At 43.5% G+C, this 13,150-nt stretch overlaps 1 protein-coding gene across 2 annotated transcripts in view; it reads left to right on the top strand.

Annotated features, from left to right (window-relative positions):
• Positions 1-276: 276 nt before the first annotated feature.
• Positions 277-13,150, top strand: part of sgk1 (serum/glucocorticoid regulated kinase 1) — a 28,504-nt gene continuing 15,630 nt past the window's right edge. The window contains exons 1-2 of one of the 2 annotated variants that reach the window (XM_023806728.2): positions 277-770; positions 7,036-7,221. In XM_023806728.2, the coding sequence (XP_023662496.1) occupies positions 696-770; positions 7,036-7,221 (261 nt within the window). In that variant the 5' untranslated portion in view covers positions 277-695. The remainder of the gene's footprint in view (positions 771-7,035; positions 7,222-13,150) is intronic. The other variant, XM_023806729.2, reaches the window with a different exon arrangement.

Below are 13,150 nucleotides of genomic sequence, written 5' to 3' on the forward strand. Positions count from 1 at the left end.
CTTTCCCAACGGTCGTGATGAACGTGGAACAACACGTTGGATGGGGGGACAGCTGTGACGGCAGCCCCCCCTAAACCAGTCGCCTCCATCTGTTGTGACGTCCAATCAGAGGGCGGGCTCCCGTTCAGTATGATTCACGGAGAGCAGCCGAGCATCAGCTACATCAGTGAGGGGGGGGGGGGGGGTGTTACAGGGAGCGAGAGAGAGGGCTGAAGGAGAGCGAGAGAGATAGTGGAGAGAAAGCGAGAGAGAGAGCAGGGAGGAGTGTGACAAGCACATATAATTCTCTGCAGAGCTTCATTGATAAAGTAACAGCATCTTTGCTCCTTAGCTAGCAGTAGCCATTTGGAGCTGCGCTAACGCTAGTCCTGTATGTCTGCAGTACAGGCAAGCACCTCAGCTTAGCATCTAATGCTAACTTCTGGGACTCTAACAGCAGCTCCGAGTGGCTCTGCAGATAACAGCCGTCACCTTCACAGGGCTTCCGATTCTGGCTGTGGCGAAGGATGCTGTGAGGCTCCCCGCGATTCCTGCCGTGGCATGTCAGAGAGGAGCGACCTCCCCAGGGACAGCCCGTGAAGCGATACCGCGGAAGCCCCCCCCCCCAAGACACCGTGAGCAGCCCCCACTTCCAACTGGCAGCGGTGGCTGCAACGCTGGGATCCACAGAGCGTTCCAGCTCCAGTGACGCAGCGATGAAGATGGTCAACGGCGATAAGAGCGGCTTTTCCTTCAAGAGGTGTGCGGCGTTCCAGTTCGTCAAGAGGAAGGTAAGCGGAACTCAGTATCGGACTCACGGTCGATGCCCCTGAAATACTGTGGCTCTCTCCCTGGCATCATGCTCCTGCTTGCTGTCACCCTGAGGACTGTAAGTTACCCTGGCTCAGCCTGTCCAGGGAGATTAGCAAGTCTTTGCAGGGGACAATGACGTCATTTCTGCACTCCACTAGTGAGCATGCAGATGCCTCCACTGGGCTTTGTTTATAAACACGTATTAGCATGCCAGCTTTTCACACTAATTGTGAACGCAGCGAATCTGCACCCCCGTACTGCAGATTTGTGTGCTGCGCAGCTCTCGACAGCATCCAGGACCTGCTGTTCACATGAGCTCCAACTTTTGAAGGAATCGCTGAGCCCCAGAAGCTGGCTGCACAGCTGATTACGAATGAGTCATACCCCATAACCTGTGCAGCTTCTCGTCAGTAGGCTGCGATATGATTTAGCCAATAAAGCTAGAGGAACACAGTAAATTAGTCAAATGGTAAAGCATTACAGATCAATTATATAATAATGACAGTAATTTGTTGTCATAATGAAATTCATGTGGATGAAATGCATGTGAATCGGTGAGACTGTACAATATGAAGGTCTCTAATTGATTTGAGATCTTCCAGAAATTGAGATAGTTGGAAGGCACGTTTTGATCTGGCTATGTATTGTTGGGTGATCCCATTTTGTCGTGAAAGTTTGAAGATTGTCTGGATAGATGAGAGAATTTTTCAGGGTAGCTGTCAGAGGATGAGGATGGTGTTCATGAACCTGAAGTACTGTAGGTCCCATACGCTTCTACCTGCAACAAGACTGAAGCAGAAACTATATTCTCATGTATATAGCCGGTTCTAGCATGTCCTATAGGACCTGTACCTCTAGAAGGCCATTAAAGGATCTGCTCCACATGGAACAGCAGAGTCCTCATCTCAGCTCCCTGTGGTTTTGACGTCCCACTCTGAGAACCGCCCTCACAGCCTTATTGTATGCCAAAAACAAACCAAAATCACAACATGACCACGTCCTGATTTCCGCCTTTTGGAATTTTGGCGTCACAGTGATAAATGTCGGAACCAAAACGTAGGTACAGGCTGTACAAGTAGCCGAGGATTTTTATAATGGCTGCAGAACAGGCCAGTCTGAGGTATTAAGACTGTGTGCAGCAGAGGTAACTGTGAGTTTCTATGGTAAGTTACTCTGTGAGGAGACTCGTTTTTGGGAAATGCTGAATGCGCCAGCTCCCCTACCTTTCTCTGTGTTCCTCTCTCTCACTCCCTGTCTCTCAGTCTCTCTCCCTGAGCGTAGGTGCATAAGAGAAGCTAAGCTCCATACCCACACCAGCCCAGGATCGCATATACAGCCACATGCTCCCTGCTGTCTGCCACTCACTGGTCGGCACAGCAGTCATGGGTCACCACAAGTGCAGTCTACATGTCCGCTATTTTCAAAACAAATCCTGTGGCCTCCAGAGCATTTCCTGCTAAAGATGTACAGCCCATCCTTTGGTTTCTCTCTGGTTCTGGGAATCTCTTTCTATCCCGTTATCAGCACACACTTTCTCTTAGAGGCCCGTGTGAGGCTTCACAATCCCATATGTGTAGATCTTTGTCTCAGGCTGGTGAATTAATCTTGACAGCCTCAATCCCGCGTTCAGGCCCTGGTGAGGAGATAGGTGAGGTCAGGCCCAGACGATGGAGCCTCATCAGTAGGGGGGCAGGCCTTCTCCCGCCTTATGAATTAGTGTGGCCTTGTCAAAGTCAGCTGTCCAAGCCTGGTGGAATCAAAATAAGAAATATGTGTATTTGTTTGAAAAAAAAAAATCATTAAATGGGTTATAGCTTACCAAAGGCCACTAGCCCTAGTGAGGTTCGTAGATTATTTCGGGGTGCTAGCCCATTAAAGGCGATCAGTGTTATCATAGGGAATGCTAGCTTATGAATGGGCTTTAGCTCACCACTAGCATCAGGCACTCATCTTTCCCTCACAGTAAACCTATGAGCATTGTGTCCTTCTGGGTTTGTTCAGAATCATGTTAACAATCTTTGTGAGGCAAGTGGCCCATTCTGGTTTCATTCACATAGTAATGCAACACTGGTATGAGAGAAAGGGAAGCCTGTGATCCCCAAGTGGAGATCTCTAGTTCACCAGTAATCAGTGGGAAATAGGATACAGTGCACCAGTAACTGACTAACATGGCAAGCTGAACTTATATTGTTCTTCCAAAAAAGGGTTACGGGAAGGGAAGGAGAAGCAGGAAAATTATCAATGTTATCAAATGTCGCATGACATTGAACATAATTTGATGCAACATGTTGACAATAATGCAATAAAGAACATTGCTGGAAATCCAGTTGAATTAACATTCATAATGTGCCTTTTCTTGTGTAGTTGGTTAACAAAGAATCTAGGAATAACATTTAAGGTAAATTGGAACCCCCAGACAGCCGTAGCAGAAATGAACTGACACGGAACCAAAAAAAATAAATAAATAGAATATGATATGAGTATTACCTGACCTTATAAACACCTACGAATGTGTGTACAGAAGACCAGGTGTGGGCTTTTGGTTGGATCTTCAAGGTTTATGGTGACATACAGAATGTTTGGGAGCAGAAAGTGAAAAGGATGAAATACTTAGAGTGGATATGGAAATAGGACAGACATTCATAAAGCGGAATCCCCAGGAAATTAAACTGAAGGAGTGAGTATTCGGTCTACGTTTAAATTTTGAGGGAAGTCCTGGGAGCATCCCCATCAGAAGACTGCCATTCAGCATTAGTGCTACAGGCTGAATCCACTGATAACAATATACAGTCACCCACCCCCCCCCCCCCCCCCCCCCCAATTGGCAAATTTGATTTTCACAGTTTTAGGTGAGTTACCTGTGAACAATTAAATGGGAATATTATTAGATGACGTGTAAGTGAGAAAATATACAAACAATACTGGAAATGATTTGGATCACATATAATAATATAATGTTTCAACATTATTAGTATTTCTACATACTGTAACTTTAATATTAAAAGTAATTTTAGGTAAAGAAAAGAACTGTGGAATCTACGTATCTTGGCTTGGTCTTTGTCTCAGTAGTCAGCCTCTGTCACGTGTTAGTGGTCTCTGTGACCCCAGAATCTCGCAGTGACTTTTAAACTTCATAGTACCGTTAACTTAGCATTTTTTTTTAAATAAAGGACCTAAGTGTTATTTGTGATTATTCACATTCACAGGGATCGTCTGCCCCAAACCAATTGTGAAGGGGTGATTGTATTGCTATGCTTATAATTTGACATGATTAGATTTTTTTTTCTTTCAAGAAAGCATGATCACCACTCTGAGTTTTGAGTTATATTAAAGCAGTTTTTAATGGAATGCCATTCAGCCTGATAGGTACATTTTGTGTCAATTTTCATTGAAATTAAAGTTTGTTATGCTTATGATCTTCCTAAACAGTACAAGAGTGCATAATACTAATCGCAGTTGTTATAGAACCCCAGTTTTAATGAAGGATGATGCAGTATAGTTATCAGATCTCTCTTCAACCTGAAAATCACTTATAAAGTAATAGACATACCATTTAATGGCAGGTCCAAAAATGTCAAAGCTCTCATCAATAATGCACTATAAGTACCTTCATAATGCATTATAACACAACATGAAGGTGTTTATAGTGCATTATAGACTTCATAGAGCATTCATAATGCATAATAAACATGGCTATAATGCATTATGCCTTTTTATAAATAGTTATAGCCATGTTTATAGTATTTTATGAATGCGTTATAATGCATTATGAAGGTATCTATAATGCATTGTAATGACTGCTTTAAGTAAATTGTTACCAAAAGATCTGACCACAACCACTTTGAAAGGTCATGAACATGTTAGTGATGAGGATATAACTTTAACTTAATTACCCATGGACCTTGCTTACTGCAGTGGAATCTATGTTTAATAAATAGATTTTGGATACCGTATGCAGGTTGCATGATTTCCAAAACTAATGTTCAGAATTTCTTTTTAAAGATCATTTTCCATTAATGTTCCTTAACTAGATAAATGTCACTACATTTCCAGCATGCTTGCAGGCTTGAGTAGGGCCTGCAGCAAACTCCTTCCAGGGGTTACAGCTGTTGTCTGATATGATCCATTTTCTAAATGAAATGAATCCAGAAAGTCATTCGAGCAAATATGATTGCAGCTGATGATTCAAACCCCTTATTGGTAAAGTCAGCTATCTTCCTAAGACAGGACATGATGATTGCTTTTGAGCATGTCTGTAGGTAGCAGGCAGAGCTGGCAGTTTAGAGATCTCTTTTGTAAGATGTGATAATGCCATACTGGGCTGCCTGGAAGTCCTGCAGTGCTGCACATTTTCATTAAAGTGCAAGTTTCTGGTTTTCAAGTTCAAAGCGCTGTGCAACATTAAACCATAGCGACTCTCCCTGAGCCCTGATTAGGACTTTTTTTAATAACTGAATTTTAGTTTATGAAATTGGGTCAGGAAATCACACATTAGTAAGACGCTATAGAATCAAAGAGGGGAAGAATATGTTAAGATAGAATAGCACTCCCAGCATTTATGTATACATTGACACAGTGGTGTATACTGGGGCAGGGCTACAGGGGCATTGTCACTCACCATTTCAAAAAATGTCATTGGCTAATGATGAGGTTGGCCCCCTCAGTATGAATTATGGCCCCTCTTATGCCTTGCACCTTAAAATAATCCTAGAATCACTGCATTAACATCAGAATGATTATTATTAAATTACAAAAAAAAAAATCACCAAATGACAGTAAGAATGATGAGTATGGTCCTGAGGATTTGTAGGTTAGCATGGATGTGTCCAGGGTCATATGCCTAATATATGCCTCAAAGGAATGAAACTGAAGTAGGGTTTCTGAAACTATCAGTAAATTATACTAATTGTAGCAGCCTGCCCCTCCATATCCTGAACTAATGGCTTTCTTATATTATATTATAATGGCTGTACAACCACAAACTGATTAGCAGGGTTTTACTTTCATTTAGTGCAGCGGAAATCAAATCATTGACAGAAGCAATTCGAGTTCAGGACTAATTATAGCTTTACGTTTGATTCTGGGGGGCTATGTTCGGAGAGCCCCCGCTGGCTGGATGCAGGAAAGGATTCGGTATAAGATATGGGGGCCCGGGGTGGTGTCCTGGAGAGCAAAGCCGGCAGCCTGTTAGGTCGATTCCCATCCAGTAAGGATAGAGGCCATAAACCTGCCCTTATTTTTCCACATGTGTTATTCTTTCTATAAGCTTCCAGGCATCTAACAAGCAGCTTAGGGAGAGAAGCGCGTTATGCAGAATTAATAAGGGGTGACAGTTCAGTTTTGGCATGAAGCTCCTTTTAAATGTTTCACAATGTTTGTATCTCATATCGTACGAGCGACTGAGGCAGAAGTTTCTTCCCAGGCGAGGTGAAGTCACAGGGACTCCGGCCCCAAGCAGGCGATTCTCTCAACCATAAACATTAGGAATTTGAACGTAATTAGCGAGTCGTCACCTTACTTCTGGCTGCTCACTAGCAATCGAAGGGTAACAGCTGGAGATGCAGTAGCAGCCAGAAAAATCTAAGCAGCCCAAGTCGATCCAGGCTTTGCTCCAGTCCTCAGTCTCATATTGTCTCTCTAACCTCAGTCCACATCTATGACTTGATATACAAATACACATTTTTACACATGAAGCGACACATGATGTTCAGTGTAAGACATGATGAGAGCTTTTTTTACAGTAATGGAGCTCATAACAGGGGGCTAATTGATGTAGGAGATTTAGCCACAGTTTTAGCTGAGTGGCGGCAGGACGATGATGCCATTGATGCTGGATGCTGGACCTCTTCCTGTCCGCGGAAGCAGACCGCACGCTGGCAGGCTGACTGATCAATCTGACTCGAAGTGACACTGAATCTTCCCCTGGCAGCTGGTACAGCTGATACCACATATAGGCTTGTAAAAGAGTCTGAAGTTCACCCGTGTGAAAGTCGAAAGGGTGATTTCTGCGTGTCAGGCCATCAAGTGGCTGCGGGCATGCATGAATTGCACGTTACGTCACAGGCGGAACTCTGCGAGTGTGCGTGGCCCCTTTAAATAGCTCCCAGAATGCAGTGCAGGAGTATGGTCCATTCTGAGACGACCACAGAGGAGAGGTTAAGGGTTATTTTCATTTGGGGTTTGGGCACAGTGTGACCAGCTAGGCTGCCATTCACACACGACCCTCTGCCCCTTACCTCCCAGGTGCGGCGGTGGATTCGCAGCTCCAAGGTGACCATGGAGAACGGCCAGAGGCCGGGCCTCCTGTACCCAGAGCCTGGGTGTCCGCTGGAGCAGCAGCTCTGGTGTCCCCAGCATTCCCCATATGGCTGCTGCCAGCACAGCCAGCAGGAGTCCCCCTGCACTGCAGAGCCAGCCAAAAGCCGCAAAGTGAGTCGGGCAGCTCGCTCGGCCTCGTGTGCATCGCTCGGCCTCGTGTGCATCGCTCGCAGTGAGACCGGGGCTTGGGGAGACAGCGGCGTTTCTCTGAGCCCTCCGCTAAGTGACGGCTGGGTCCAGCCAGCCGAGGGAGGCCCGTAAGAAATCCCGATTCAGGTTTCAGAAGCAGTGGCCGGACCTCCAGGGACAGACTTCAATCCGCAAAAATGACTTCTCATTTCTAATTTTTATTCTTTTCAAAAGGCTTGCTTGGATCAAATATAGCTTCTTAGGATTTAGTTCCACTGGCTGGGATTGTTCTTTTTTTGTTTGTTATGTAACAGGAATTGGATCTTTTCTCCGAGCTTAAATCCGGGCTGAAATGATGGAGCGTATTGTTTTGAAGGTTAAACCGGGTCAACTTGATGTCTTAGAGGTGGTAAATTTTAAAAAGCAATCTGCAGATTTATTTTTCCTTATGAAATCCTCCTATATAAGAATACGTCAAGGTTCCCATGGTGATGTCGGGATGTAGAATGGAATCTTACTGCAAATTACGGAATGGGATCATTCTTTATACTTTAATCCATGGCTACAGGCTGGAGGACCCTTGTGGTGATAACTGATTATAGGAGAGTTCGGGGAAGCAGCTTAAAATTCAGCTAAGCCCCTTACACTGGGCTACAGTGCGGTCATCACATGACCTCACCATGTGACTTCTCTGATGCAGAGTGACCTCACGGGGTTTAAGCACCAGCATGACACAGCTGGGTCAAACCTGCAATCACATACATGTTGAAATATCACAAATGAGTCAAGACTGTTAAGCCCATTTTACTTTTCCTCTGGGCTGAACTGGTCTTCAGCTAGTCTCCATTTGTGGTCTCATATTCTGCCATCAACACTCTATTCTAATCCACAGGGCTGATGTTACTTTTGTCCTCCTCACAGCACAATGGGATCATGTTTTTCTTCAGGCTAAATAGATTCAGTGTTTCTGTCCTTGTGTGCAAAACCTTTAAGACCGGGAATCGTATATCGGAGTCTTTGCTACGCTTGCTTAGAGGCAGCAACGTCCCTTTTCAAAGTGCAGTGATTCAGGCAAGCCTTACTATTATATTGTACGTCCTCAGCATGACTTCAAGTGTCCAAGCATTTTCCCTACCTTTTTAACTGCTGAGAGAATGCCTGGATCTGTTCTGTAAATCAAAGAACTAAATTATCAATGGAAAGAGCCAGGCTGCCCTGGGCTCTGCTCGGTTTTGTGATCTTTACACAAACATAGCAAAACAACACCACCAGGTTCAGATTCTGATGATGAATGCAGGTTGTTGGCTTGCCTACATTATTCTCCTATTTACCTTTCGATGCAGTGTCTGAGGGGGAAATCTCATTCTGGTGGGGGCTGGTCCTGATTCAATGGTTTAAACATTCTACCTTTTTCACGCACTGATAAACATCGCTTCCAAGAAACGCACCGGGAGTCATATTTTGCGATGACATAGATACCTATCAAGCCATAAATGCCAGGCCTTCTGCTGCAGCTGTCTGAACTAAACAGCAGACAAAATGCCGATTCATTAACAGACTGTAAATGTTTGCGCTCTGATGGGTTCAAACATCAAACTGCTGATGTATACGCAGCCGAATTCCTTAGTAAAGGCACTTTAATGTTTAATTGGCTAGAGGAGCTGTAAATTATTTCACTTAAAAGCAATGATGTTGCTGACGTCAGTCTGAGGCCAAAGTTTAACACCAGCTGGTGCCTGACTGTATTATCAGTTGTGGCCTCTGACTGCCGTGTTACCCCCTGCTATGTGTTCATTGGTTCGGCCCAACGCTCTGCCCCGCCTCCTGCTCCTTGCCTACCAATGTGACCTCCTGCTCTGTGCTTTTCGATATGGCCTATCACAACGTCCCACCGCTGCCCTGTGCTCGTTGATATGGCCTGTTCCAATGTGCTGCCTTATGTTCTCTTCTCCTGAGAATGGCCTATCATATGTGCCATCTGCTGCTCTGTGCTTATTGATATGACCGGTCACAGCGTCCCACCTTCTGCGCTGCGCTTCAGGATGTAACCTGTCATGGTCATGGCCACGGTCATGGTTGTAGGGCTGAGTTTGGGGTCATTCTCAGCGTGTTGCTTGCTGGCCCTGTCTTGGCGTACGCCACCAGAATTTCTGTACCTAATTTCATATGCAATATTCCAATGCTCCTTTAAAAAATCCTCTTATGTACCTACCAGGCAGTTGCATTTATCCACAGCGACCTAAAGGCTGATCAGTTTCTCCTTTCTGAGGAAATTCTGAAAGTGTTCAGGGGTTCAGTGGTGAAACACTTGCTGTTGCATTGACTTCCTCCTGTACGCCAAAGCCGTCATGGTGATGCTAAGTTGTAGATGGAATTCTTGAAGCAAATTATGGAACATGATCATTCTTTATACTTTAATCCACAACTATGCAAACTCTGAATGTGCTGATTATGTGTTTAGGGGTCCACAGTAAAGCTCTTCCTAGACTATAACCCTGCAATCTTCGGTCATGTGTCTTTTTTATCAAATGCTTGTGCAACCTTGCCACCATATCTGTTTTCTGCTACTTTTCACAACACCAAGGCCTCTTGCAGCTACAGGCATATTATGCAGATAACTGGTTATTAGAAATTATTCCCCACTTGCACTTGTAAAATGTCCCCAGGACAGAGGTTACATAACTCTGCTGTCAGAGACACTTTTCCATTCTCCAGTCTATAGGGAGCTCAGACTGAGTTGGAATCACTTGCTGACCTGAGACAACCTTCAAAGCCAGTCTAAGGTCTCATGCATGGTCTATGGGTGAAGGTGCACAGAGCGACACAGCAATGTGCATTACCTTTTATTTGGAAAGAGCAATTAAAGTGTTCATTCTGTACGAGCACATGCCTCAGAGCCACTTGACGTTCGGGGAAGCAGACGGCTTTCCCCAGAAAGTTACTCCCTATTCTGAGAACCCAGGCTGCTTTTGCATTCAGAATACATTTGCAGGTCAATGTTTACTGCAGGGCTTCCTGGGTGAGAAAGAAATTTCAACATAGGGGGATTAGTTATGTAACAGAGGTCTTCCTTGCTTATATTCACCATATGTGCAAATTGTGGAAAGTTAGCTCTCTGCTCTGCTTCTTCGAGTTTCTGCCTATTCTTTATAGCTCTAGAGCTGTTGGATTTTCTTATCTTTAGGTTTCCAGTGAAGTGGCTGGTGCCAAATTCCTCAGTTAATGTAGGTAATGGTTAAAGCCTCTTCACATCCTGACTGATCCTGTAAACACCTCTTTCTGGGACATGCACTGTCTTCTTGAAAGAACCGTAGACCCACAGACCCAAATTCCACACAGAGGATAGAAAATAACTTGTTGATTTTTATGCATTATACATATTCCTTGTTTCCTTGTTTGCTGTGCAACTTTTCCAAGTAGGAGTTCTTATATAAGGCCCAGACTCATATACTACACAGGAATTCAGACCCCATTTGATAAGACAACTTCACAAGTAATAAATAATAAGTGCATATTCCCATACATGCCAGTATTCTTCATGCAACGTGTTGTTGAATTCCATATATCTATGGTACAAACGACCTTCTCCAGATACATTTTGAAGTGCTGCATGAATGATTTGTTTGGTATCTTTGCTTGCTGGTGATCAGATAGTGGTTCCAATGGGAGACTTACCCTGATACTGGTCGTAGCTTTCAGCACTTTAGACATCTATTCTGGGGTTTACTTAGTCATCTGAAAGCCTCTAAAGTATTATCTGTCAAATACTGAGCAGATGCTACTTTTCTGTGTGTTTTCCTGGAAGCCCTTTGGTATTCCAGTCCTGCATTTTTAATCTCGTCATAGAATATCAGAAAATGACCTATACTGTCTGTCTGATCTCAAAGTTCTGTGGAGGGCTGCAACCCATTGAAAATGAGTCCGTGTCTGACATGGTTCGTGGAAGATTTTAGAACTTAGTTACAGAGCAGAGTCCTTATCTGTACAGAAGCGAGCTCAGCTTTAACATGCTTAACGGCGGTTTTAATTTGTGTGGAAGTGTGGAGGTATAATTCTGAATGGACCGTGCTCGTCTGCATTAAATGGTTTTATTAAGAATGTAGGGCAACAGGAAAAAAAAACGTGCCCTTTGATTTATGGATTACAATCAGACAATCAGAAAAAAAAATGAAGCGAGAAGCATGTCAGAAAAAGCAGGCTATTGCTATGGTATTAAACTCAGCTACAGGCCAAATATACAGTAATTCTATATCACATAGAATGTTTTTATATTATGCAACCTGGAACCTGTTGGTTCATTGAAATGCTGCTACCTTCAGCTGGGAAAATGGTCCAGCGAAGAATGGCCTGCAGGTCAGTCTCCTGTGACAGATTCCACTTACTCATCATTTGGACAGAGGCTCATCTCGCCAGCTGGCTCAGGTGCACACAAGCACATTGGCTTGTGTTTTTTATATTATCTTCCACCACTATTTCCCTGTTAGTCTTTGGAGATCTTCAGTACAGATCCACATTATGAATGGAATATGCTGACACTGCTTTGGGTTTTAATAAACATGTGAATTTGTAGAATCAGTCTTTGGTTGGTTTTAGACATCTTGTGATACAAAACTGGGATGTTTTCCTACATCTAAGAATATGACACTCATTCTTGCTACATGTGCCTTTGATGTCAGATCCACAATCTTTTACATTTTCCCACCATTTATAGCTGCACTAGTGGCCAAAATTGTGGAAACACTTAGCATTTTTGGCATCACACTTAAAAAATTACTACATGAATATTGGCAGTAATGTTTATAAACAATTAAAGAATGTTACAAATATCATACACTGGACGGTTAAATAAGTAACTGGAGTAACTGAAATACAGTTCTGCAAAAATCTCTCTAAAAACTGGAAGTGTTTCCACAATTTTGGCCACTAGTGTACTTTATGGAGACTCTTCTATACTGGCCCATGCTCTCTGCTAGGTCCTCATTCTGTCTTGTGAGTGTCTCCTAGGAGCCTCTTAATGGACACATTTTCTACTCCTGCTCTTGCTGTTCCTTTTTGCGAGCTCGCTGACAAAGGGCTGTGAGGAGCTGAGGGGCCCTTTATTTGGCTGATGCAAAAAAAAAAAAAAACTAGCAGATATGAGGTATACTTAGGCAGATAACAGGTCATTAGCTGCGATTTTATACTTAAATTAAGCTAATAGAAAGTGTGTCAGAGATGCAGGTTACGTAACTTTTTGGAAATGGATATGACCCAGACTTACAGAGACCTTGAACTGTGTTCTGTTCCAGTTTTCCAGCGTGCGAGAGCTTTCTCATTGGCATGGATTTCATACAGCACTGTGGAGAGCAGGAAACTGCAGCGACTGAACTTTTTACTTACCCAGATAAAAGAAAAAGTGACAGCTGTTTCCGCATTTATGTTTCTGCACCAAAAAAAGCCAGATTGCAAAAAAAAAAAAAGATTTTAAGTGTTGCTTTGAATGAAATTTCTCTGATTTTAAAATCTCACTGAAGTTTAAAGAAATAGATTTGATGAATAATTTTCTCCCCTTTCCCAACTGCCCCAAAACACTTGACATGGAATGAAACAACAGTCACTCACTGATATCCGACAGTTTAGGGTAACAATAGTATAATACTGAATAAAAGCCACAAGACAATGAAGGAGCGGAAGACTCTTCCGCCAACAGCCTTTTTATTTACGTGCGGAATTGCAAGAAAGCCTGGATTCACTGGTCTCAGTCTTTATTCTGCATTCAGCTAAATAAGAGGCTGGTTCCTTTCCTGCCTTGAAGTATACAGATGAATGTTAAACTCCATCCTGTCCTTAACCAGAAGCCAGTGCAGGGACAGTGGAATAGATGTAATGGGGTCATATCGACTCTTTCTTGCCGCTATCTGAAATCTGCTGT

The sequence above is a fragment of the Paramormyrops kingsleyae genome, chromosome 19 (genome assembly GCF_048594095.1).
Source record: "Paramormyrops kingsleyae isolate MSU_618 chromosome 19, PKINGS_0.4, whole genome shotgun sequence".
Classification (NCBI taxonomy): Eukaryota; Metazoa; Chordata; class Actinopteri; order Osteoglossiformes; family Mormyridae; genus Paramormyrops; species Paramormyrops kingsleyae.